Source organism: Kogia breviceps, chromosome 19 (assembly GCF_026419965.1).
Source record: "Kogia breviceps isolate mKogBre1 chromosome 19, mKogBre1 haplotype 1, whole genome shotgun sequence".
Classification (NCBI taxonomy): Eukaryota; Metazoa; Chordata; class Mammalia; order Artiodactyla; family Physeteridae; genus Kogia; species Kogia breviceps.
The window spans coordinates 1044794-1069812 of NC_081328.1; the positions used below are offsets into that span (position 1 = coordinate 1044794).

Consider the following 25019-nt stretch of genomic DNA (forward strand, 5'->3'; position numbering starts at 1 on the left):
AGAAACTGCCATCCAGAGGCAGTGAACGTTCCAGACCGACCCCCGCCCCCCGCTGTAGCTGCCCACCGCAGCTCGGCTCCAGGAGCAGCATGCCCAGGCCTTTCTCAGGCTCGGCCCGGGAAGGGTGGGGGGAGACTCATCCCTGGCCTCCCAGCTGCTGGGGCTGGGGTCCCCATCAGTCCCCGGCGTGGGAAGGAGCCCACCCCTGCCCCCACCCCGAGCGGTGAGGTACCACGACCGCCAGCCTGTGCCCCAGCTCCTCTTGAGCTGTGTGCCCTCGGGCAAGTCACTCGGCTTCTCTGAGCTCTCATCCCTCACCCGTATAGAATAAAGTGATGCTGACGCCACGAGGGTGTTCTGAGGCGGCGGCCTCCACGTGCGCCTGGTGTGTCACGCGCCGCAGTTACTGGTTTCAGCGGCCTAACCTCTGGGCGGGGGCCTGCCCCCCTCCGCCTCCCGAACCTCACTCCCCGGCTGCACGGGGGGGTCTGCGGGATCTGGGGACCGGCCTGTCCCTCCCCAGGCCTCAGGTTTTGCTTCCAAGGGGCTTCCTGGCATCGCCATCCCGTCCTGCCACGTCCGCCTGCAGGCAGCTGGGCCCAACCTGGCGCAGCCCCCAAGCTCAGACCACGGTTTTGGCTTTTGGGAGGCCGAGTGGGCCGGCTGCCGTGCCAGCCGGCACAGGGTTTGCGTGAACCCCGCGCTCAGGCACCGGCTGTCTCCCCCTCCTGGGTCCTGGGCAGTGGGTGAATGGCCTCTGAGTAGAGCATCCGACTCTGGGTCCTGAGCTCGTCCTGCCCCCAGAAAGGCTAGCGAACGGTACTTACCCCCTTTGCCTCGAGTGGGGACCTCAGCTTCACTGTCGGTGGGGCGGCGTCCGTGAAAGCCGCCCTCCCAGAGGCTGTGGGGGGAGCTGGCAGGCGGGGGCGCGGCCGGGCGGTGACCGGCCCCGTGCGTGTCATCCGCTGGGCACGCGGAGTTGCTCATTTAATCTTCACGACTATCCCAGGAGGCAGGCGCTGTCCCCACTGTGCGGAAGAGGCGGGAAAAGCCGAGCGGCTGAGCCGGGCCCGCGCGGTGGCTGAGCCGGGCCCGCGCGGTGGCTGAGCCGGGCCCGCGCGGTGGCTGAGCCGGGCCCGCGCGGTGGCTGAGCCGGGCCCGCGCGGTGGCTGAGCCGGGCCTGCGCGGTGGCTGAGCCGGGCCCGCGCGGGGCCTGCAGGATGCCGAGGCTCACCCACAAGATGGTGGTTTCCCCGCCCCCAGAGCTCCCCCCACCCAAGGTGCCAGGCCGGCGGCTGCCACAAAACCAATCCTGCGGCCGTCCGCTCTGAGCCCCACTCCCAGCTGCCTTTCCAGGGCCCCCCGGGAGGAAGGGGTGGGGACCGGGCCCCTGGGCTGCAGACTCACCTGTCTGCCCTCTCTCCTCGCCAGACTTGTTCCAGCTGCCAAGAAGCCGGGGCCACCGTCGGGTGCTGCCACAAAGGATGCATCCACACCTACCATTACCCGTGTGCCAGCGATGCGGGTAAGAGCCGGCCCAAGGGGACCGAAGGTCGGGGGACGCGGGCACAGCTCCTTGAACTGGCCCCACTTGACCCGTCGGCCTCCCTCTGCTCCCGCCCCAGCAATTCTTTACCTCCTCGTGTCTCTCGGCTGGGCCCTGTGCCGGGCAGTGCTGGCGACAAGGGGACACATCAGTCCCCGGCCACCTGCCGGAGGAGTGCCCAGAAGCGCAAACTCCAAAGCGGAAAAGCTGTATGTGAGCTGCCACTGCCGAGGGGGCCCACGGCTGGGGAGGGTCTCAGGCCTCCTAGAGCAGGGCTACTGGGCTGGGCCTTGGAAAAAGGCTGAATAGGAGTTCACTGGGTTGGAGAAAAAGGAGAGAACGTAAGTTCAGTAACAAAAACTGAGTGAGGTGGAAGGAGAGGAAGTTCGAGACAGACTCCCCCTGGCTCCACAGCAGAGCCGTGCAAGGCGTAAACAGGACGGTGGGCCCTGCAGTCAGGACCAGGCTCCCCTGCACCTGCCCCGTTCCCTCCACTCCCTCCCTCACTTGACCCGCGGGCCTTTATCGAGCACCTACCATCACCAGGCAGGTGGCACACTGACAGCCTGGGCCGCAGAGCCCGGAGCCCCCAGTCCTGGTGGCACGCTTCAGGCGTGGACTGGGCGAGCCCACCGATGTCTCTGCTCTCGGTTCCCCATCTGTAAGGTGGAGGCTTGAGTCATTTCTTCTTTCTGCAGCTGTCTGGAGCAGGGAGCGAGCCCACAAGCACGACCCGGAAAGGGCAGCCCCGGTCCAATTTGGGGGCCAGCCCCGCACTCTGTCCCCCACCCCCTGCTGCCCCGGAGGAAGGGGAGGTTATCGTGACCCTGTAGCATGGCCACAGGGCAGAGGCATCTCCTGGCAGGACCCTCCCTGCTCCCACAGCCCGGGGACCCCTCTTCCCACCTGAATGCCAGCGTCTGGCATCAGCCCGCACCGAGCCGCCCCAGGAGCGTACACGGGACTGAGCGGTGACGGTTCCTTGGCGAGGGCTGAGGCGCTAGCACCTCAGGGAGGGAGCCCGCTGCAGCAGGACATGGGGCGCTCTGGCTCCACACCCTGCCCCGAGGGCCGTGGGAACCGGATTTGAATGTGGACTCTGCCACTTCACCAGACCCAGGGCCTGACCTCCAGGAACAGGTGCCGCGGGCTGCAGCTCTCCTCCCGCAGTGATTAGGTTCGTGCCTCAGTTCTGCCAGCCCCGCGCCAGGCCTCGCACTGTCTCCGGCGGCATCTTCAGACAGGCTGCCTTACCCGTGGCCACAGCACTGCAGGAACGGGGCCAGGGGGTGACTCACTGTCTGGCCGGCTCCATGTCCTGTGCGCCGTCCCCTCCAGCGTTGCAGCTTCCCAGCCTCCTGGGGGACTCATGTCTCAGTGGGACAGACAGGAAAACCGAGATCCTTGCCTAAAGTTATGGAGACCAGATAAGGAGAGACTGTGTGCTGAGAGATCCATCCTGAGTTGGGAGGGAATCCAGGGGGGCTTCTAGGAGGTGGTGACATTGGAGCCAGTCCTCAAGAAGTCAGGGGAGGTGGGCAGGAGCTGGCTTGTGGTGGGACATATATACCAGGCTTGGAGCGATACAAACTGTTTCCGGTGATGTCTTTGAGGGACTCCCCATATAGTAGGGCTCTCTGTAGGGCCTGAGCAGAGCTGTGACAGAGCCCCACGTTCCTAAGAGAGGGGCTGCAGGTGCAGATGGAGCCTGCGCCTCACAGGCTTTGCGAGCACAGGAAGCAGGGCCATGCTGGGAGGAGGGGGGAGAGGGAGGCGGCCAGCGTCCCCAGGCCAGGGAGCAGGCCCGAGGCAGGGCAGGCTGTGCCACTGGTGTATTAGCCACCGGACCTTCCATGCCCAGTCTCCAGCACGTCTCAGGAGGGTGTGTGGGGGCCAGCGGGCCCTGCCGCCTGCCAGGCTGAGCTCACCCAGGTGGCCGTAGTCAGCTGGCAGCTCAGCTGAGGCTGGTGGACCCAGACGAGCTGTGGCCCCAGCTGGGCCAGCTCCTCTCCGCTCTGCATGGCCTCCCCGCTCCAGCAGGCTCAGCTGGGCAGCCCCCTCTCTCCTTCACGGAGGGGCTGCGCAGGGCCGGGTGCGGGGGTGGTTAATCCCCACACGTGCAGCTCCCTTTGGGGTTGAACTTGAGGCATCTGCCTAAGGGGTGGAGGGTTTGGCAGAGCCTGGAGCGGGTGGTGTGGGGGAGGGGCATAGAGGGGGTACAGAGGCCAGAGAAGGGGGCAGGACTAATGAGCCTAGCAACCAGAGGGGAGGGGGACCCGGCTCCAGGCAGCAGGGGGCCGCGGGGGGAACCCAGGGAGTGAGCTGGGCAGGCAGGAGTCCCCGGCAGGCACCCAGCCCCCGGTCAACACCTTGCACCTGCCCGAGCCGGGTCTGGAAGTGCGGCCCTCCGTGGGGCTCTCCAGGGGTCTGGGCCGGGCCCTCCGGCTGCGGGGCACCAGAGCTGCCCGGGCCCCCTGACCCTGCGCCCTCTGTGAGGCAGCCCGCGTTGGAGCCAGCAGAGCAAGCACCAGGCCCTGGGCCACCTCGTCAGCTGGGCCCCGGCTCCCCAAGTGCAGACACCAGGAGAGGGGCTGGGGAGGGGTGACCGGCCCTCCCTCCCCACGTGCAGAGTGGCCGCTGGGGGCGGCGGAGCAGGATGCCTCTGCAAGTGCCACCCCCCCACTCCTTGCTTCCGGAGCCCCAAGCCCTTGACTGTAGGGCCCGCGGGGCGGGGCCCCCGTGTGTGCAGCAGGCCAGGGTTCAGGCCAGTGCTCCGCCCAGGACGGCGTCGGGCTTACTCGGGTGTAGGGAGGGGGAAAACGTGAGCCGCCTCAGACCTAGGGCAGTTTTCAGGTCTGAGACCCCGGCTCTTGAGGCCACCCCGCCCTGCTCCCCACCCGCTGCCTCTAGCTGCCCCTGTCCCGGTGCTGCCGGCAGGGCCGCCCCCAGTGACGCGAGCACTGGCTTGGCTGTTTGTGGGTCTGGGGTTCGTTCAGAACAGTGGCCCGTAGGCAGGGGAGGGAAGGGGATGAGCCCAGAAGAGGCCCAGGGGGTGACACGAGGGGACTCCAGGGGCAACGCCAGGGCCTCCCTAGGTGGCAGCAGGCAGAGCAGTGGGGCCTGCTTGGCCATTCTCTGCGCCCCCAGGGCGGACAGTGCCATGGGCACTCCGGTACCTGCTAAGATTCGGGACCTCCCTCCCCTCCTCCCCTCTTCCCCCTGCCCCGGTGCTCGGGTCAGCCTGCCTGGTTAGGCCCCCACGGGAACAAGCCCACAGCAGACAGGCAGGAGCAGTGGGCAGGACGCCCATTTTACAGATATGAGGGCCAAGGCTCAGAGCAGTGGCTGGGGGTGGAGTCCATACCTGTGGCCACACGGCCCAGTCCCAGCTGGTCAACGCACGTTCACTGAGCACCCCCTAGGTGTCAAGGCCTACCCAGGGGCTGGGCCCGGACCACCCCGAGGAAGTGACCAGTGTGGCCCAGCAAAGCACAGCGGGGGAGGGCGAGGGGGAGAGTGGGGAGGCCTCCTCATGACATAAGGGGGTTCCAGGGGGAAGGGAAAGGAGAGTAAAGGACAGATAGGCCAGCGGGGCTGACGGAGTTCGGATTGGGTCGGATTTCAAGCAGAGGCTGACTTACTTTTTGAAAAAAAACCCTGCAGCTGAGGGCGTCCGGTGCGGTGAGCCCTCCTCCCGGCCGGAAAAGACGCCGTTCTGACCGCACGAACTTCTCTTACTCACAGGTTGCATATTCATCGAAGAGAACTTTTCCTTGAAATGCCCCAAACATAAGGTGGGTGTCTGTGAAACTCCCCTGGGGGGCGGGGGGGAGCCCAAGCTGGAGAGGAGCCCCCGGCGCGGGACGGCCGGCTCCGGGCGGACCAGGCGGGAGCGGGTCGGCACGGGCAAGCCCCGGGCCACTTATACATCACCGCACGTGCGGGGGGCGGGGCCAGCCCAGGGCGGGGCGGGGCGGGGCGCGGGGACCGGCCTACAGGCAAAGCCGCAGGTGTGGCCTCGCTCTGGAGGCGCGGGCGGGGTCGGGGCCGAGGGGCGGGTCTGGAGGAGTTGACCGCTCCGCAGGTGGCTCGCAGTCAGTAACGCGCCGCGCGTCTCTTCCCCGCAGAGGCTGCCATTGTAATCCACCCCCGGCCGGAGGAAACGCCGGATCCCGCCCGCCCGCCCGCCCGCCCGCCCGTCCGTCCCCGCCGCCAACGCCGCCGCCGCCGAGGAGAGGAGCTGCCGGCGCAGCCCCCGGGCCTTTGCGCTACTTCCGGCGCGGGTCCAGAGCCGATCCTCGATCCGGACCCCGGATCTTGGATCTGGCCTCCTCAGGCGGAAGCTAGTGGTCCCTGGTCGGGAAGAAAACAGGTTCCGGATCCGTCTGCTCCCGGAACCGGCCGACACAGGGCCTTCTCGCCCCCATCCCCCGGCCAGGCTTGGAGAGGGGGAGCCCGCGGAGCGGCCAGACTCCTTGGAACACCCAGGCTCCGGCGTGGGTGGGAGGCCTTTAGCCTGGGGATACGCTTCTCCCCCTGGAAGTTTCAGAACGACGTGGCACACATTCCACGTGGGTCGGTAGTGGCACGCAGCTGGGCACCCTGGGAGTGGGGTGGGGTCCGAAGAGGCCGAGGCCGGCTCCCCTCCAGGACGTCTCTCCTGGAGCGAGGCTGGGGGCGGGGGGAGCCGAAGCCTGTCCGGCGCAGGAGGGGCCGGAGGCTGTGCGCCCTTCCCTCCCAGTCTTGGCCAAAACCTTCGTGCGGGTCGGGAGGGCCGGGGGCCTGGGGCCCGTGCTCAGGGGATGCGGGCTCCCCGGGCGTGGGCCGGACTGGCCCCCGCTGGCTTCCGCTCGTCCCCCTTCCAGTCCGCCCCGTCCCCGGAGCCCAGCCTGGGAGCGCAAAAGTAAAAGTCGCGACCAGAGCGCACCCCCGGCAGACGCATGACCGACCCTCTCTGCACGACCACCGTCTCCGGGGGCCGCAGCGCCACTCGCACGGGAGCGGAGACAGCGCTAGATCCATGTACACACCTGTGTGCCCCTCTATATATATGTCACATAGAATGTATATATGTTGGGAACATGCTCGCTTCTCCCGTGTGTCGCCGCCGTGCGTCGTGTGCCCCTCAGCACGGGGCCCTTGCCGGGAAGGGGGCTCCGGCTCTGCCTCCTTCCCCAAGCAGCCACCACCGCCCGGGCCAGTGCCCGCCAGTTCGTCCGCCTGTCCGTCCGTGTCCTCAGCTCTGTCCACGCTTCGATAGGCCTGATGCAGCCCCAGCCCGGGGCCGCCCTAGAAACTTCCTGTACATATGACTGTAAAACGGTGAACGTGTGTATTATATCCGGCCTCGTTATATAGTGTATATATATGTATACATATACATATATATAATATATATGAAGACTGTAAATGTTAAGACGACTAGTGTTCTTATTAGTATATTGCTTCACACTGAAGATTGTGTGTATCGAGCTGTTTCTAAAAGATGTTTATTTTCCTTAAGAGTAAAAAAAAACAGTCATTGCATTCAGAAAAAAAAAAAGTCAATAAAGATACAACGATTGTTTTGGAATTCTGCAGCCCGTGGATTCTGACCAGATTCTGCTGGGAGAGGGGCCAGGCTCTGGGGGAGAGGTTGGAATGGAGGGGAGGGGAGGGGAGGGGAGGGGAGGGCTCTGGGGACCTTACTGCAGGTACAGGAAAGAAGCCCTTGCTGCCCAGCCACACCCACGTGACCTCCGGCGAGGGGACCAGGGGTCAGGCAGGTGGGGCTGACACACAGGGAGACCCAGGTTGTAGCTCCTGCTGTCACAACAGAGCCCCAAAGACATGGAGCTGTCCTCCCATGTCATCCCGGGACCTGAAGGGGTCAGCAGCTGGGAGAGGAGGCAAGAAGGCACAGCTGAGACCATGAGGACCCTAAGGGTTAGATGATATAGCCCAAACGTGCGGCCCCGTGATCAGTAGGACCCAGGTCAGCTGTAGGGAATAAAGCCGGGCCTCCCAAACCGAAGTGCAGGTAGGGATGGGAAGCATTTGCCTGGGTGCTGGGGGGACAGATGGCCCAAAGAATCCCCGCTGGTTAGCACACCCCCCCACCAAAGGAGCAAAGCCCAGATTATAAATAAGTTCATTTTTTATTCTCTGTATAAAACTTCTCAACCTATGAAAATAAAGTTTGCAAAAGGCAAAGTAACACTTGGAACCTCAGAGGCCAGGAGGCTGGCGCACCACGATCTACACTACGCACAGGTCTCCCCAGATGGGAGGGAGGCGCCGAGGGCAGGGCCCTTCGGCTCAGTGAAACGCACGCCTCTTCCCTCTGGACGGAGAGGGAAAGCCCAGGATTGGCGGCCCTTGTAACAGTTGACCCCCCGCGGCGGCCAGGCCCCGGCAATCCCCCTGCCGGCCACCAGGGGCCAGCACCATCCTGGCCGCCGCTCATCGAGTGCTGGAGCGGGCTGGGGAGGCCCCAAGGTCAAGTACGAAAGTCCCCGAAGGTCTCCAGCCCCCCAGAGACCGTGCACTCCGTGGGCGAGCCTTGGGCCCCGGGTCTCCGGCGCTGCCCTCGGCCGTCGAGACAGAAACAGGGGCGCTGGGGCTGGGCCGCCAGCGGGGGTCTAGCTGGAGGTTACGGTGGTCCCGCCACCCAGGCGCATGAGCATCTGCTGGCAGTCATGCAGCAGCCGGCGGTCGCCGAGCTTCTCGAGCGTGCGTGCCGCCTCGGCCAGCATACCCACTCGCTGCCCAGGCGCCGCCAGGAAGCCGGGCGGCAGGTAGCAGGAAGCCAGGAGCAACGCCTCCGCGTGCTCCCGCCTCGTGGGCCGCGGCTCCAGCTCCGCCGCCGTGCCTGCACACACGCACAGTGGCACGTCAGGGGCGGGGCCGCGCCGGGGGTGGAGCTCGGATCCCGGCCCCGCCCCCCGAGAAAACCGGCCCCGCCCCAGGCTAGCCAGCACCCGCCCCCCCTGGGTCTCCTACGAGCCGGAGGCTCGCCCCTTCCATGCCTGCCCTTGGAGCACAGACCCAGTACACAGTCGCGTGCCCCACAAAGGACAGTCGTGCCCACTGACTCTCAGGTTAGGCCTCCCATCAGGGAGCCACCACCAAGTCCCTCGGTCCCTGTTACACAGAGCCTCCCTCTGCAGCCTCCACCTGGGCCAGCTGTCCTTCTCACCTCCTTTGCCGCAGGGGCCGGCCCTCCTCCTCAGGCTGCGGTCCAGGAGCTGGTGTGTCCGCGCCGGGCTGGCCCCTGCCATCAGCCGGGCAGTGGCTTCATGAAGGAACACCTGGGCAGGAGGGGCCAGGAGAGGTTCCAGCCAGGCCCCCGCCCCCTCCCGACACCTCACATATGTATGTCCCCCTTTGCGAGCCGCGGGGCCCCGTGGGCACTCACCCTCCGCATGGCAGGCCGGAAACTCTGCGCCAGACGCCTCAGGCCACTCAGGTCCCTCTGGAAGCCACGGAGCTCAAGGGCAGAGGCCTGGGCCCCACTGCCCGGGCCCGGTGAGGCCTGGGAGGGTGCCGGCGGCTTCTGCCGCTGCCACAGGCTGGTGCGCGCCACAAGGAGCAGGTCACACAGGAGCAGCTGCATGACCTGGGGTGGTGGGCAGGGCAGGGGGCAGGGGTCAGGGGGCTCTGGCTCTGGGAGGGAAGAGTGGGGGCCCGTGGTGCCGGGGGCCGGCTCCGGGCTGCACTGCCGAGGCACTGCACCCGCCTCACACGTGCAATGCAACAGCAATGCACCGCGGGGCCGCCCGCTCTCCAGGCCCTGCCACACCGCTCACCCCAGCCGTCCTCCGGGGGTGGGGACACTGAGGCCAGAGGGGGGCAGCCACTCTCCCCTGGGCCCAAACCTTAGCCCCCAGTCCTGTACTGTTGGGCTGACCCCGCAGTCTTCTGCAGCCCAAGGGGGACCGTCCGGGGAGTGGAAAGGCCAAGGCCCCCGAGATCCGCCAGGCCCCTGGCCCCAGCCCTCACCTTGTCGATGGAGCTGCCAGCTGGTGTAGCGGCCAGGCTGTCCTGAAGGTACCCACTGGCCTTCTCACACACGGCCAGGCTGGCCGGGCCAGACTCCGCCTTCCCATGGCCCAGCAGGGCCCGGGCGGCCTTGAAGGTGTGCAGAGCCGCCCTGGGCAGGGGTCTCCTGTTGAGGCCAAGGCAGAGGTGCGACGGTCAGAGCAGGCCTCAGGCCCTCGCCGGGCTTCCCCTGCCCTGGTGCTGGCTTCATGGGGAAGAAACGGCGGGACCCCAACCGCACAGGACACAGCTCGGGGCCGGGCCGGGGCTCACTCGGACTCCTGCAGGGCGCGGGGCAGGCGCTCCACCACTGGGTACAGCCGCTCGGCCGCCGCCTCATCCCGCCGGAGCCAGTGGGCCACCACAGCCGTCAGCGAGGCCCACCACTTGGCCACCGGGTCTGTGCCTGCAGGAAGCAGGGCCGGAGGGGTGCCTGAAACTCGGCCGCACCGCACCCAAGGCCGAGCTGCTGTGGCGCTGGGCCCGAGGGCGTCACGGGGCGGGCAGGCCTGGGGGCTCACCGGTGGCGGTGGCAGCCACGCTGGAGCCGATGGAAAAGCTGCAGGCAGGAGCCCCGGCCACGTCGGAACAGCTGTTCAGCAGCTGCAGGTACCCGAGGGCGTCGGAGAATTCCCTGTGGCAGGAGAGGACTGGCTGTCGGGACAGGCGGCAGGGGTCCCGAAACGGCTGGCCCTCCTCACCTGCCCCCACGGCACAGCCCGGCTCCCTGGCTCCTCAAAGTGCGGCCGTCCCCTGCCGGGCTGGTGGGGAAACCGAGGCCACGGTGACCCGGCTCCGGCCACCGACACGGGTCCCTGGACGTAGCCTTTCCCAAGCTCCGATGGCAGGGGTGGGGGACCCGGCCTGCTGAGGCGCGCAGGGACACTCACCTGTCCCCATCGGCCGATCCGGGGCCGGGGCTGGGCTGGGCCAGGCACTGCAGTGCTCGCTCCAAGAGATGTTCACGGAACAGCTGAGTCACGTGGGCCAGGGGGTCCACTGTGGGGAGGACGGGGCGAGTGGGGTGGGGGAAGTGCCCCGCCTCTCCGTGTGCAGGCGCTTCCCTGCACCTGGGACTCGTCCCTGGGCTTGGGGGGGCTTGGCTCTGAGGCGGATGAAAGCGGGGGGATAAATACTCTGCCACCCCCCCACCCCCGGGGACAGGACAACCTCCGCTGGGCACACGCCCTCGCCGACCCCCTCCCAGCACAGCGGTGCTGCCTGGGAGCGCCTCCCAGAGCAACCACCTGCCCCAATCCCTCTTCCCGTTTGCCTCTGAAGAGCCCCAGGCGAGACAGCACCGGCCTGGCCCCCCTGCTCCTGCAGCCCCCGTGGCAACAACGGACGGCGGGGCGGCAGACGAGCGTGGGCAGGGACGGCGAGATGCCGGGGACACGGGCCGGCCGGGGACGGGGACAGGCGCAGGGGGAGAAGGCACCTGGGTTCCCGGCCGTGCTGTACAGGCTGTCCCGCGGAGCGCCGCACACGGCCCAGTCCCCGTCCACGAAGAAACGGTGGCCCGTAGGGTGGCAGAGCCAGCGCATGGCAAGAGGCACCGAGCCGCTCTGTGCCAGGGCGGCCTGGCGGGCGCTACTCAGGAAGAAGCGCTGCGGGGGAGAGGCGCAGGCTGTCCCACCAGACCCTGGGCCGAGACCCCAGAGGGCCTGGAGCCCACCCCATAGCCAGCTGCTGCTCCCGGGCAGCCCTCGGCCCAGCGAGACCTCAGCCCCGTCCCCAGCCAAGCCCACCACCTACTCACTGTCAGGAAATGCAAGGCCCGGGGGAGACTGGTCTTGACCCTGAGCGCGGCGGCCACATAGATCTCAGCCAGCGTGGCCACGGACACGGCCTCCCCCGCGCACTCGGCCAGGTTCAGGGCACTCAGTGCCAGGTTGGTGGCGGCCAGGTGCCCGCCCGAGTACTTCCCTGGAAAATGGGAGGGCGTGACGCCGGGCGTGGCACAGAGGTGGCGGGACCCCCTCGGGCCCGGCCCTCGCCCGCCGTACCCATGGTGTGCAGCTGGTGCAGCTTGTGGTAGACAAGGGCCGCGTCGCGGGCACTGGTGCGGGCGTCCACCTGCAGGGCACCATCCCTCCACAGGCCCCCCGCCCGGCCTGCCAGCCAGCGGCCCACCCAGAGATGCTGCAGCAGGTGGCGGATAAGGCTCCAGAGCAGGCTGCAGGCCAGGTCCGGGTGGGAGGTGGGCCGGGGCCGGCCCAGGGCCCGCAGGGCCAGCCACAGCTGCTGGGAGGCCTGAGCAAAGTCTCCCTGTGGGTGAGGGTTTTCCAGGTGAGAGAGGTGAGGTCAGAGCACCCCCCAGCACGTGCCGCCCTTCTAGCCCCGGAGAGCCCTCCATCTCGGGCTTCCGCCGTGACCTCACCAACCCCAGCAGTGCCGGCTGGGCCCCGGGGGCTCCGTGGGGGTCTGAGGGGTAGACAGGAGTGGGGAGAACAGGGGAGATTCACGGGGCGCCCGGTGCCTTCCCAGCCCTGCCCGCCCTCCACAGCCCCGGGGTCCGGCCGCTTACCCGGGCCAGGTCCAGGTCAGCCTGCTTGCGGTGCCTCCAGAAGTGCACGGCGGGGCCTGAGTGCGGCCGCGTGACCGGCTCTCCGTAGACAAAGAGCAGCACCAGGGAGAACAGCACCAGCAGCCCGTTCACCAGCCAGACCAGTGGGGGCAGCAGCCACGGGGCCCAGCCAAGGCCATCTGGGGGCAGGCAGAGGCTGGGGACACGGCACCCAGGAAGTCCAGAGCCCCGAGCCCACCGGCCCGGGATCTACGTCCCCAGGCGTCCCCCCTCGCACTGGCCGGGCCGGCCTGTCCTACCTCCGCCCTCAGCAAGCAGCATGCTGCGCCCAGGACTGTGGTAGACGCTGGTGGCATCGGAGGGGCCAGCAGGACCCCGGCTGCCCAGCAGGGAGGCCAAGGGGTTGCAGGAGAGACAGAGAAAGACAAGCACACACAGGGCCAGGCGGGAGCGGTCCAGCATGCCCCGGCTGTGGGGGGGCGGCAGCTGCTCTGGCTTCACCTGGGGGCGAGGGGGGGGCAGTGAGAACGGGGCAAACAAGCACAGCCCAGAGAGCTCAGCTCAGAGGAGGAGGGATCAACTCTGCCCCCAGCCTTACTGGGGGACCCCCGCCCAGCTCCCTGTCTCTAAAACGGGAGGTAGGACATGCCCCGGTCCCGGGAGTCAGAGGGTGTCACTGGATGACAGGGAGGGGGCAACGACACGCGGCCCAACCTGGCTGTCCTCAAAGACTGGGCTGTCAGGCTCCGAGTCACTGCCACTGGCACCACTGCTACTGCCCCTGCTGCCAAGGGACAGCGGGCTGCTCTGCAAGGGCGAGCCGGCGTCTGAGGGTGGCGGGCTCAGGGTGTCCACCGCCTCTGGCTTCTCCCCCTCCATGGGCACGTCTGCGCGGCCTCCACTACCGCAGGCTGACACCAGGTCCTTCAGAGATTCTGTGGGCCACAGAGGAGCAGGGCTGGGGTGAGGGCTACACACCCCACCTCGCCCCAAATCGGAGCCGAGGACCTGGGAGAGCTGAGGGCCAGGGGAAGCCCAAAGAGGGGGTGAAGGGCCCTCACAGGGTCAGAGCATGAAGTGAGAGCGGGCGTGGAGGGGAGCCAGGACTCACTGCTTTTGTGGGCAGCAGTGCGCAGACTCAGGTTCTCCTGCTTGAGTCTCTGGTTGCCCTGCTGAAGGAAGCGGATGTAGTCGATGGCCTTGCGCAAGACAGCAGACTTATTCAGCTGCAGGTGGTAGGAGGGAGATAGAGCACAGGTGGCCGGTCAGGCCAGACAAGTGGGCAGCTAAGCACAAGGGGCGGGACTGCTCTGCTACACAGTCGCCTCAGGACCTTTCCGCCTGCTGTTCCTTCTACACGGAACGGAACGTTGCTCCCTAGGAGAACCTCCCTCCCGAGTAAGATGCAAACAGCAGCTTATGGCTAATCGCTGTCACCATCATTCCACCTTCACGCCTTGCCCCCTCGCCTCCTCCAGGCCTCTTTTCCCGTGCGGCACCACCTTTGCGAGGCCTCCCCTGACCACCGGGTTCAGATCTGCAGCTCCCACCGTGCCTCTTCCCGCCCCGTTTTCCTTCCGGCACGGCACTCACGCCACCCGGCAGACCCCCACACGGATCTGCGCCGTCTGTCGGCACCCCGGCACCCCGCCAGAACGTCAGCTGCTCGACAGCGGGGTTTCTGTCTATCTGTCCACTGCTGAATCCCCTGCACCGAGAAGAGCCCGCACTGCACAGGGCCTCCACGGAGCTCAGCTGAACAGAGCCGCCAGGCCCAAGGAGTCTGAAGCCCCGGTTCAGCCCCATCCTCCTCTTCCCCCCGGGTGCCTCCTCTTCCCCCCAGGTGCCTCCTTCCCCAGGGCCACCCCGTCGGGGCCTCTGCCCGCACCTTGGCCTCTGTGCCCACCACCAGGTCCTTGAGCTCGACGATCTTGTCATTGATGGAAGAGCGGTAGCGTTTCTCAATGGCGTTGTGGGCCGTGCGCTTCTCACCTCGGCTCTGGGCCGAGCCCGGGGCCCTGCCACCGGCTGCCAGGCGGTTGATGGGCAGCTTGTCAGCGTCCACTACCAGCGGCACAGCCGCCAGGATGGCTCCGCCACTCACCAGGGTCTGCAGGGCCAGGCACGGTTAGCAGGTGGACACGCATGCGTACAACCCCCCCAGCCCCGCCCCCCCGCGCCCAAGCCGCCCACCTGCAAGGGCGCTGCCTGCGCAGCCATGCCTGCCGCCTTCACGGGGGCTCCCACGTCTGTTTTCACAGTCGCCAGGAGCAGCGAGTCTGCCTTGATGAAGTGGGGCTGCAGCAGGACCTAAGGACGGGAGGGGGCTCAGCTGTGGGCTGTGGGGCTGGGGCCACCCCCTCCCCGAGGCCGGGCCAGACCCCCTCACCGGGACCTGCTGGACCTGTGAGGTCACAGCGGTTGTTCCAGGGGCCACCGTCGGGGTGGCTGCGGCCGTCAACAGCTGCTGGGGAGCCGCACTCTGGACCTGGTTGTGCAAGGACACGGGCGGGACCCCTGGCAGGGCAGCCAGTGGCGGGCCAGGCAGCGACTGCGCGGTGCTCCCCGGGGGGGTCCCTGCAGAGAGAAAGGCTGGAACTGCGGCCACAGGCTGCCCTAACCCACTTCCAACCTGCCCCGCAGGTACTTATCACCCTGTGACCCTGAATGAGTCGTCACCCTCACGGCCTCAGGTTACTACCGGGACAGTCCCTGCCTGGGGCTCTGATGCAAGCCTGCTAGCTTCCCAGCCTGTGGACGCTGGAAGGCTGGGAAGCGGCGCTTCCCCAGCAGCGCAGCAGGGACCCGATTTCTAGAGCCTGCAAATTCCTCCACTGAGACCACAGCAGACCCCTCTCCTGGTGCTCCTGCTGTGCCCCTCCCTCCACACGCCCCCCTTACCTGTGGAGAAGCCTCCAGGAGGGCTGGGATAGCCCAACACAGGGGCAGAGCTGAACTGCGACGGGGCTGGGGCCGGAAGGCACTGGGGCAGGAGAGCCCCCGGCAGCGGCTGGAGGGTGGTCAGGGGTGCTGGTTCCTCCTTGATAGCAGGGCCCGCGGAGAAGGCAGGCACGGAAGGGTACATCTTCAGGGGGGTGGGTGCGGGCTGGGGAGCGGACAAGGGTGGGCTTGTCACCTTGGTCCCCCCCAGGAAGCCTTCAAGTGCGGAGCTCATCATGGAAGGAGGTGGGGACAGGCTGCCTGGGGTGCTGGCATCTGGATGGGTGGGGTCTGTGCCCCCTGCTCCGCCCCCAGCGTAGGGCGGGTCGAACAGGCCCGGGAAGTCGCTGTCTTGGTCGTTGATGAGCTGAAGCATGTCTGCGGTAAGGAGGAGAAGCTGTGTGAGCAACAGCAGGGCAGGTGTCACGGATTTGCATGCTCCACCCCCACCCAACAGTGTACCTGTGGGGCCAACGCCATGGAAACAGAGCGCCACCCCCAGGAGCCCCCACTCACAGACACCTGTGACATCTGGAGCTCTGCCAGGTGCGCCAAACGGCCTTGCAACGCTGGACGAGCCCAGCGCCCCCTGAGACCCACCGACCTGCCCCAGGACGAGGCGAGGGCAGGACTGAGGCCTGGGCCCACAGCTCCCGGCTTCAGAGCCGCCTTCGCCAACCCAGTGCTCCGTGGGACAGACCGAGGCCTGGGGCAGAGCCGGCTGCTGGCCAAGCGTGCGCCAACCAGAGTGTCCCTGTGTGTTCTGGGCACAAGCCCAGACCCCGTCTGCAGCCAAGAAGCCTCGGGACCGGCTATTCAGGCTTCAGTTTCCCCTCGACAAAAGCAAACGCCGTCTGTCCTCTTTCCTCCTCATACAGACTGGACACACTGCCTGCCGCGGCCCCAGCCTGGCCACAGGCCCTCTTCCCCAGCTGGCGACCAGCAGCCTGGCTGGGTCAGCCTAGGGCCCTCTAACCCACTGGGGGAGCCACCCACTGGGTCAAAGTGCTCTGCAGGATCCATGTGCAAATCCTGGGAGCCCGAGGTGTACCCCAGGTCCCCAGCCTGGGCTTCCAGCTAGGGCTTCCTCTCATTGGGCCTCAGTTTCCTCACCTGCACAAGACAGATGAGACCCTTTGTGGCAGGATGGCCACACGGAGGGGAGAGTCAACGTCGCCTGAGTCCCTCCCACTGACAGGTGCCAGGCAGGAAAGTGACTGCAGGGGACCTCCTTACGGCCTCCAAGAGAGCGAGATGGGGGTGCCAAGCTCAGCCTCCTGGGTCCTCAAACAGAAACGCGTGGTGGGCCCTCCAGGTTTGCACAGGTCATGGAGCATAGAGTGCTTTCACCTGCAGGACCTGCTCGCTCCCCAGGCTTCATGAGCCCCTTTGACAGATGGAGAAACTGAGGCCCAAAAAGAAAAACTGGCTGAACCCAGGGGGCCCACTCTCTAGCAAGCTCAAAAAGCCCTCCAAAATAGGAGCCCCAGGACACAGAAGGACAACCGGCCCTCCTCCCTGAGGAGCAGAGGATGTGGGAAGGCTACCCTCTCACGCCAGACGTGGGGGTGGGGATGACTACTGAGGTTGGGGAGGGGTCCGCCAGCTCCCCTGAGAGCCGGGAGCGGGTACACCTCCCCTCAGGGCACCGGGGATGAGGACCCCGCGATGCAGATGGAAACTGTAATAAAGAGGTGGGGTCCTCCAAAAAATACCTTCGAACGTGCAGTCCATGGCTCCGAGGCCTGCGCCCGCCGCCCCTCGGGGCGTCAGGCAGCTGGCCTGCCGGTGTCCGCGCGCTGACTTCACCTGCGTGGCCGGCCGCGCTTTAAAGCAGCCGAGAGCGCCGCCGGTTCCGCCCCCGCTGGCCCCGCCCCCGCCGAACGGCCCCGCCCCGCCGAATGGCCACGCCCTCCAGGGGCCACGGGCAGGGCATGGGGTGAGCGCGCGCGGCCAATCAGCGGCCGCGCCACCGCCTCCTGGGGCCCCGCCCCACCCCCGCGGTGCGCGGCTCGGCTTGAGCCCCGCAGGGCCGGATGGGGCCGGGGTTACTCGCGGACGCCGGCCGTCAACCCGCTCGGCGCCGACGTCCGCAGGGGTTACTGGAGGTCACGTCCCCCTGCTCCCACCACCTCCGAGAGCGCGGCGGAGCGGGCGTGGGGCCGGCCAAGGGTGCCCCAACTCCGCATCCAAGTCTCTGCCGCACCCAATCGCATGGACCCCTGACAACAGGTCACTGTCGGGAAACTGAGGAAGGGAAACCGCTACCCCTAAGTGCCCAGCCAGTAACAACCAGAGCTGACGCCCCACACAGGCATCCCTTTGCAGAGGGGCCTGGGTCTGGGATGGGGGATCGGTGAAGGTCTCACCCCCTCCCCCGCCCGGCCAGCAGTCTCTGGGTGAAGCCTGATTCACTCACTTATTCACTGTAGGGCCGGGGAGTCCAAGAGGCAGCCCAATCCCTGGGACAGAAGGTGAGGAAGTCGTAGGGTGACAGGCTCTGGGGGTCTTTGGAGGGGTACCTGGGCCTATCTCCCCTTCTGTGTAAGGTCAGAGTTCCACACACACACATGAACATAGCCTGGCCAGCAGGCCAGGTTGTGAACTCGGGCTTTTGTAGCCAAGGAGACCCCGGGCTCAGGCCAGCCTCCAGCTGTGGCCGGGCCCACCCCGGTACCCTCTCCTGGTCTCCTGCAGCCTCGGAGAGTGTTGGGGGACTGGAGAACCCCCCGCCCGGATGGCCCTCCCTCTCCAGGAGGCTAGCTGAGGTAACGCCCCCTCACCCACCCACCCATCCTCCTTTGTCCGGGTCCTTCCATGGCCTTTCCAGGGGTGCCAAGGGCAACAGACTTCTCTAGCCTCCTCACCTCCGTGTCTCTCCTCAGCCGGCGGCTGCTCACACCCTCCCTCACCCCCGAAAAACAAACAAGACACTGCTGTTGGGAAGGCTCCTCCCTCACCTCAGTACCTTGAGGCTGGAAGACACTGAGGCCTGAATTCCAAGGCCCACACGCAGACACTTGCCGCAGACACTTGCCCGAGAAGGGCCGGGGCCGAGAGCCCCGAGGGGTCAAGCCCTCCCAGCTCCTGACCCATCCTTCCGACCTGTCCCTTCTCACTCCCCTTCTCTGAGCCTTCACTCCTGGCCTCGGAGTAGGGGATTCCAGGAGGCAAGGGAGGTCCCCTGCAGCGGGTCTGAAAGGCTGCTGGCCCAGGATCCCACAGTGTGGCCCCTCCTTGGGTGAGCTGAGCACTCAGCTTCCCACGTGAGGGAAGACTCAAGGCCCACGTGGCTCTGCCGGGGAGACGGGAGGCTCCGGGCTCGGCCTCAGTGGGCCCACCTGCCGGCCCCCAAGCCTGACTCCTTTTCCTCTCCTTCCTCCTAGCCTGCCCTGATCCTATCAGGACCCAACAGGAAACCTGAAACCTCCTCCCCCCTCCCTGGCTTCCCTTCAAACCTCCCTCTGAAGGCAGATGTGGGGCAGCCCTTTATTCTCCTGCGTGTTTATTCGGTGAGGCCGTGGTGCAAATCCTGGAGGGGCCCCGCACCACGAACCTACAGGAGCCCAGCTCTGACCGTCACAGGAGCCTCCAGCCCATCCAAACTGCATGAGGCCTTGCAGGCCCTGAAGAGACCCTGCTTGCATGCTTCCTGGGACAGGGAGCTCACCACCTCCCCTACACGGCCTGGCCCACGAAGCCCAGATCTGCTTCCGTGGCAATACCTACTGCCCTTTCCTAAGTGTCTACTAAGCGTGCCAGGCACTAGGGTGCTGGAACACAGCACGAAGACGTCCCTCGTGGAGCTTCTGTTCCATTTGTGGACCAACGGTCTGCAAATACAGGGAGGAACAGGGGTGCAGGTGGTGATGAGCACCATGAAAAATCGGCGACAGTCAGGGCAGGCCTCTCCGAGGAGGGGGCATCAAGACAGCGAGGAGGCCGGTGTGGCTGGAGCAGAGGGAGCCGTGGGGGTGGGGGTGGGGGTCAGGGAGACAGTCGAGAGCTGGAGTTCCAACCCACGTTCGCCTCTCACCTGCACCAAGGAGACCATTTCTCAGGGAACGGGCAGGAAAGGGATTTGCAAGCAGGTCACAGAGTCTGCACGGCTGTGAAGAATGGCAAGTGGTGCAAAGCAGCAGCCCTGTCCCAGCTCCACCCACTCGATGGAGGGCGCAGGGCAGTGGTGGGGAGGGGGCTGCACCCTGCCTGCCACCCACCCTGCTGCTCTCTGAGGAGCCTCACATGTCCATAGCCGGCGAGTGTGCAGCAGGGGCACAGGCTGCCCTTTGTGTGCGCAGTGCTGCCTGGGGGTGCAAGTGGGTGCCGGCTCTTCCTGGAGTGGGATGGGCCCGGGGCTGGAGCCCCAGGGGAAGCTGGGCGTGAGCCCTCTAGAGGGACGAGGTCACTAAGGCTCAGAGGGAAGCCACGGGCCCCAGGTCCCCTGGCTGCCAAGTGGACCATCTGGGACGCAAACCCAGGCCTGCCAACCCCCAAGCCCACAGCCCTCAGCCCAGCCTGCCAGGGGCAGGTGTGAGCCCCACGGCCAGCCTGGCTCTGTCCCACCTCGCTGCCACCACTCACCGCGGGTCAGGACGGGTGTGCAGAGTGGGACGCGGAGGGCGGGCAGCGCGAAAGTGCGGGGTGCAGCCCCAGCACCACCTCGCTCCTCGCTCCTCGGCCTTCCTAACGGCCCTGAGAGGAGCCCCCAGGGCAGGGTCAAGGCCTCAGCCAGCTGTGACGCGATCACTCAGCACGGGGCTGAGCACAGAGCACCCGCTCGAGGGGCGTGTGCACTGCCCGCCCCACCCCTGCTGGTCCCTGGCCGACGACTGAGTCCCGTGAGCCTCACTCTCCTTGTCTGCTGTCAGAAGGCTGTGTGCTCGCCCAGCCCGTCCCCTCTGCCACGAAGGCCCTTCCCACTGTCCTGTGTCCACCTGCAAACTCCTCTTGCTCTCTCAAAGCCTGCTGAGGTCACGTCCTCGCACTCTTCCCTCCTCAGTGCCCCTCCACACGCCGCTCCCAGTTACAGGGACCAAGTGACCCTGAGCACGGCCACTGGACAACCTGGCCAGCACCAATTCCAACCTCCTGCCCTGGGGTAGAGGCTCCTTCCAGCAGCTGGGACACAACCCACGGTGCTGACGCACCGGCAACGTAGGGACCGGTCCCGTCCTGCTGAGCAGCCTCCCAGTCTAAATAGTGCCATCCACTCCTTGACATTCATTCTATCTCCCCCTTCGGGGTTGTTTCACTGCAGCTGTCTTAAACCTGAAGTGGGTGTGTTGTTTCAAAGGCAGCATGCTGCTTCGGAGCTGCCAGGCTGCTTTCTGGAAAGATAAACCCCTTTACGCTCTCGCCTGCAATGCTTCCCATTTCCTCGGAGCACCACCAGCCCTGGGTTTCATCGTTTTACCTACTTCCGGTTGCTCTCCTCAGTCCCCACAACGGTGTGACTGCAAAAGTGCTTTACTTTGCACCCCCAAGGCTGCCTTGAGCTCTTCTGCACAGCAAACCATCAACTACGGCGGCCGGAGACTCAGAAGCACCTGCTGCGCTCTGGCCCTCCCCCACCCGCTAGAAAGGGTCGTCAACAGGTTCTTGGCCTGGGAAGCCTGCCCCGCGGCCGGGCCTGGCCTTCCTGAGGCTCCTCACCCCTCGGCTGCCAGACAGGCTGGGCGGCTGCAGGGCAGTGGAGGCGCCTGCTCCTTGTCTATCCACTGGGTGAAGAGGCGACCGTGGCATTTCTCAGGCCCGCCCCTCTCCTAACACACGTGCAGATGTGCAGCCTCCGTCAGGTGCCGGGGTCAAAGGGCACATGCACAGGGCCTGTGGCTGGCGAGACACAAAGACAGAGACGCCTCCTCTGGCCGGCGCAGTCATTCTCACCCGGCCTGAGCTTATCAGCCGGGCAAAGTCCGGATCCCAGGCCTCTGCCTGGTGGTGACCCTGCCTGGGGCTGACCAGGTCACTCAGGATGTTCGTGTCCAGTGAGGTGACCATCGGGCAAGAGGTAGCCCGCGGCACGCTTCTGTCCGCGCCCCTCAGAGGCGCGAGGGCTGGAACCACCCCCCTCTACAGCCCCACCGCCCGCTTTCCAGGGGAGCCGCTGCAGCCGAGAGGGCAGCAGACGGCCACGCTGGGGGGCGCCCTCTGCGTCCGGTCAGCAGGCCGGGTACCAAAGGCAGGAAGAGGGACGGAGAGCGGGTCGCGTCTGGTGGGAGAGGCCTCTCCCAGGCGGAACATGTCAGTGGCGCGGGGAGGGCCTGAGGGGTGGGACGTGGAGGGACGGGGATCGTCACGGAGGGCAGGCTTGACCCACCGTACACGTCTCGAACGCCATGCTGGGACGAGGGGACTTTATCTCGGGGCACTGGGGAGCCACGGTGGTCAGGGAGCTGAAGCGGAGCGTGCCGGGGCCAGGAGCGGGGCTGTAACACCGTGAGCTTGTTTCCTAAGGAGGGTCCGTGCTTGGTGGGGCCAGGCAGACAACTGGGCATGAGAGACCGCGGGGAGAGGCCTGGGGGCAGGGTGGCCCCCACGTGTCCTCTCCACCAGGCTGGCCTGGGCCCCAGGAGGCCCGGCCCGTGCAGTTGATTCAGGTACGGGGCAGAGCGGTGGGCAAGATGCCGGAAGGCAGACGCCTGGGGCGCAAAGACAGAGTGAACTTGGGGAGCCCAGGCAGAGGTGACCGCCAGCTGTGCGCCAGAGCCCCAGGCCCACCCGCGGGAGGTGCGCGGGCCCCAAAGCGGCCATCTCCGCTCGCCTCTTCTGCACCAAGCTCACGTTCGAGACCTGGTGAATTAACCAGCAGGGAGGTGAGGACGGCCCCGGAACTACCACTCGCGCGGGACAGCTCCCACGTGCCCCCTGCCCATGGCCACAGAGGACCCCAAAGCAAGAACAAGAAAAACAGGCCGGGAGGAGACGGACTCACCGGGAGTCATGGTGTACTGTGGCGGGGGCAGTGCCTTCAGCACAGAACCTGCAACTCCTGGTGAAAGTGTCACCCCGAGAACTGGTCACACGACAGAGAGTCTGGTCGAGGCAGATGCCCGGGCCGGGTGGGGCTCAAGGCCAGTCCTCAGTCTCATGAGTCAAAGGCTCTTGCCTGGGATGGGGAGGTGGCTGTGTGACCTATGACCCCTCCCAGACCCCCAGCATACCTCCATGTGGAGTAGCCTACTGGGTCCCCTGCTCTACTGCCCAGCCCCACGTACACATGCACACACTTTTAGGAGCCCAGCGGTTAAGAGCTTGGGCTCTGGAGCCCACAGCTTGGGTGTGAATTCTGGCTCTGCCATGCTCTGGCTGTGTGACCTGGGACAAGTCACTTAACCTCTCTGTGCCTCAAGGCCCTCATTTGGGGCTGCTGGGAGGACTCAGTGGTCAGCACAGCGCCTGGCATACAATAAGTGCTGAATGAGTCTTCTCTACTCTGCTGTGATCATCCACCCCAACAGCCAGAGGGAACTTCCGGCACAGCACCCAAGCATGGCATTGCCCTGCCCCAACACCACGCCCAAGACTCCCCACTGCCTCTGGGATCCAGTCCAGCTCCCCATCCCGACCTCGAGGACTGCCTGGCCCTCCTCTCAACCCTCGTTCCTCTCAGGGGACCTGGCGACTCTTGGGCCCTGCCAACTGGGTTCATCTGCAAGGATGCAGTAGGGCAGGAGTGGGTGTCCGTTTTGCTAACCCCAGAGTGGCCACAGGCTCCATGGACGTGTCTATCCAGGTTGTGGGAGGTTTGGGTCCTGTGCTCTTGGCCTGTTTCCCCATCAAGCAAGTGCAACATAGCAACCTCGGAGGCAACTCAGGGCGGCTGGGATTTGCTGTCTGCACAGTGGGCAACAGCCTCCTAGCTGGCCCCTGCTTCAGCGTCACCCCCAAGCCCTTCTCTGTACAACAATCAGAGCGGTGCTTCCACAGGTGTAAGCGAGCCGGCGCAGCTGCTCTCTCCTTTCCCGGCCGACAAGGGTCCTCGTTCTGCCAACCTGCCCAGCCTCACCTGTGAATCTCCACCTCCTCGCCGTGCCCTCTGCGGCGAAGACATCCTTCCCAGCGGGTCCTGGGGCTGACTTCCAGGTCTCACCCCACCGCTCTACCGGAAGCTGTCGCCCTGCCCCGGCTCGACCACAAGGTGTAACTAAATATCCGTTTGTGGGTTTCCTTGGCGATTTTTGTGCTTCCAATAAAAGGGGAGCCCAGGTCTGTCTGTGAACCCCTGGTGCCTAGGACGGGGCCTAGTAGATGCTCAGTAAATGTGTGCCGAACCCATGGCCGGCGCCGGCTAGGAAAACCGGACCCTGGGGGGCAGGGGCTGGAGGACGCTCACGCGCCTGCGCAAGAGCTCCTGCGCCGAGCTGAACTCTCGGGCCGGAGGGAATGACCGAGAATAACCTCCCGCTGACGTCAAGGCCGGAGCGGGGGCGGGGCCTCGGCGGTGCCCAAGTCCCAGGCTCTCGCAGCGGCCGCCTAGGGGCTGAGGACTCACTGGCCGCGGGGGGCGGACCGGGACGCCCAGAGGCGCACGTGCCCAGCGCCGAGCCTCCAAGGACCCGGAGCGGCCTGAGCAGCCAGGGCGGGCGCGGGAGGCTCCGCGCGGACAGGACAGTGAGGCCCGCAGCGCTCGGCGCAGAGACGCGGGGCACCCCGCGCGCCCTGCACGGAGCCAGCGCCAGCGCCGCGCCCCGCCCCGCTCTGCGAGTTCGCGTCACGCCCTGGCCTCACTGGGGCTCGGCGCCCGCGAAAAGTTCCTCGGCAACTGGGCTCCTCGGCGGCGGCTCTGCGGGGCGGGCGGGGGCGGGGAGGAGCCTTGCGGGAGCCCCGCCCCCGGTGGGCGGTCCCGCCCCACCTGGAGAGCGCGGGGCGGGCTCGGGTCTGGCCTGCACATCTACCCGGCCGGCCCCTCCACCCAAGTAACGACTGCTGCGGGACTTCGGCAGGCCCTGGCCTCTCCAGCACCAAGCAAGGGGGCCGAGTGGAAGCCCCGGACTGGGTCCGTCCCAGAGGTCTCTGGACTTGGGGAGGGAGGTGACCCGACAAACCTCGTTCCTTCCGCGAGTTGGGTCTTTAGGAGACAGACCCGTCCAAGACCTGCTGTGTGGCCTCGGGCCAGGCAGCAGGCACCACTCTGTGCCTCATTTAACTCGGCTGTAATGGGGCTTGATGATGGCTCCGCATAGGCTGGCCCGGACGTTAGTGACCATGGCTGGCTGGGCCTGTGAGATGAGCCTGACCCTCCTCAGCGTCCAGATCAGATGGGCCCCCCGAAGAGCTTGGAAGAGGCTGGAATTTGCCACCCTGACTTAATCTGGTTTTCTCCCAGATGCAGCCGTGGGAATGACAGAAGGGTTGGCCTCCGCACCCAGGAGGACAGGCAGACCCACAGAGTTCAGCACCTAACCTGCACAAGGTCACACAGCTACTTGGGGCAGCAACAGGGCTGGGCCCCAAGGTCGTCTGACTCCCATCTCCCATCCAGCTGCTCCTAGGGAGAGACTCACATCTCGGTGTCGGTCCCTAGGAGCAGCTGGGATGAAGGAGCAGACTGTGCTTTAGACCTGGGCCACCTTGCCCTGGATCATGACAGGCTGGGGCCAGGTCAGAGGAGGCAGCTAGGCTGGTGAGAGGGCTGGCCCCTGGCCCCTGGGTCCTATGGATTGGGGGCAGAGCTAGGTGGCAAGGGAGGGGTCTAATGAGGTGGATTGAGATAAACCAGAACTATTATCAGGTACTGAAAGTGGGAAAGCAGTGAGCTCCCTGTCCCTGGGGGTATGCAAGCAGAGAGGCACCCTTGGTAGGGGCAGCCAAGGAGACTTATCAAAGGCCTGGATCCCCAGGCCTCCCGAGCCCCCTGCCTCCTCAGTGAATCCAGCCATCCCGAGTACTGCTTTGCTCAGGCTCCAGATATAGCCTGTCTGGCCACACCCTCTGACAGAGTGCAATTAGTGGCGCACGCACTTTGGAAGGGGGGGTGCCCAG

At 66.3% G+C, this 25019-nt stretch overlaps 2 protein-coding genes across 14 annotated transcripts in view; one reads left to right on the forward strand and one right to left on the reverse strand.

Moving 5' to 3' along the window:
- RAI1 (retinoic acid induced 1) overlaps window positions 1–7116 on the forward strand; it is a 106855-nt gene extending 99739 nt beyond the window's left edge. For all 6 annotated transcript variants that reach the window (XM_067021911.1, XM_059048865.2, XM_059048866.2 and 3 more), the window contains 3 exons: window positions 1432–1525; window positions 5291–5340; window positions 5674–7116. In XM_067021911.1, coding sequence (XP_066878012.1) covers window positions 1432–1525; window positions 5291–5340; window positions 5674–5688 — 159 coding nt within the window. In that variant the 3' untranslated portion in view covers window positions 5689–7116. The remainder of the gene's footprint in view (window positions 1–1431; window positions 1526–5290; window positions 5341–5673) is intronic.
- Window positions 7117–7664: 548 nt separating this feature from the next.
- Window positions 7665–23382, reverse strand: SREBF1 (sterol regulatory element binding transcription factor 1). 8 transcript variants are annotated; one of them, XM_067021918.1, is made up of 21 exons: window positions 19278–19998; window positions 19069–19141; window positions 18758–18865; window positions 14994–15410; window positions 14482–14669; window positions 14286–14402; window positions 13981–14202; window positions 13204–13318; window positions 12807–13027; window positions 12392–12593; window positions 12093–12271; window positions 11572–11833; window positions 11325–11491; window positions 11004–11172; window positions 10456–10564; window positions 10087–10199; window positions 9839–9971; window positions 9527–9692; window positions 8943–9143; window positions 8724–8835; window positions 7665–8396 (listed from the first exon to the last, which is right to left on the reverse strand). In XM_067021918.1, exons 4-21 carry the CDS (start codon window positions 15406–15408, stop codon window positions 8167–8169), a joined length of 3321 nt encoding a protein of 1106 aa, XP_066878019.1. In that variant the 5' UTR covers window positions 15409–15410; window positions 18758–18865; window positions 19069–19141; window positions 19278–19998; the 3' UTR covers window positions 7665–8166. The 8 variants fall into 8 exon arrangements, 7 of the variants coding, with proteins under 7 accessions (XP_066878019.1, XP_066878017.1, XP_066878016.1 ...); XM_067021916.1 differs by lacking the exons at window positions 18758–18865; window positions 19069–19141; window positions 19278–19998 and adding exons at window positions 16146–16316; window positions 16748–16845 and having other exon boundaries at window positions 13204–13261; XM_067021915.1 differs by lacking the exons at window positions 18758–18865; window positions 19069–19141; window positions 19278–19998 and adding exons at window positions 16146–16316; window positions 16748–16845.
- Window positions 23383–25019: the final 1637 nt, after the last annotated feature.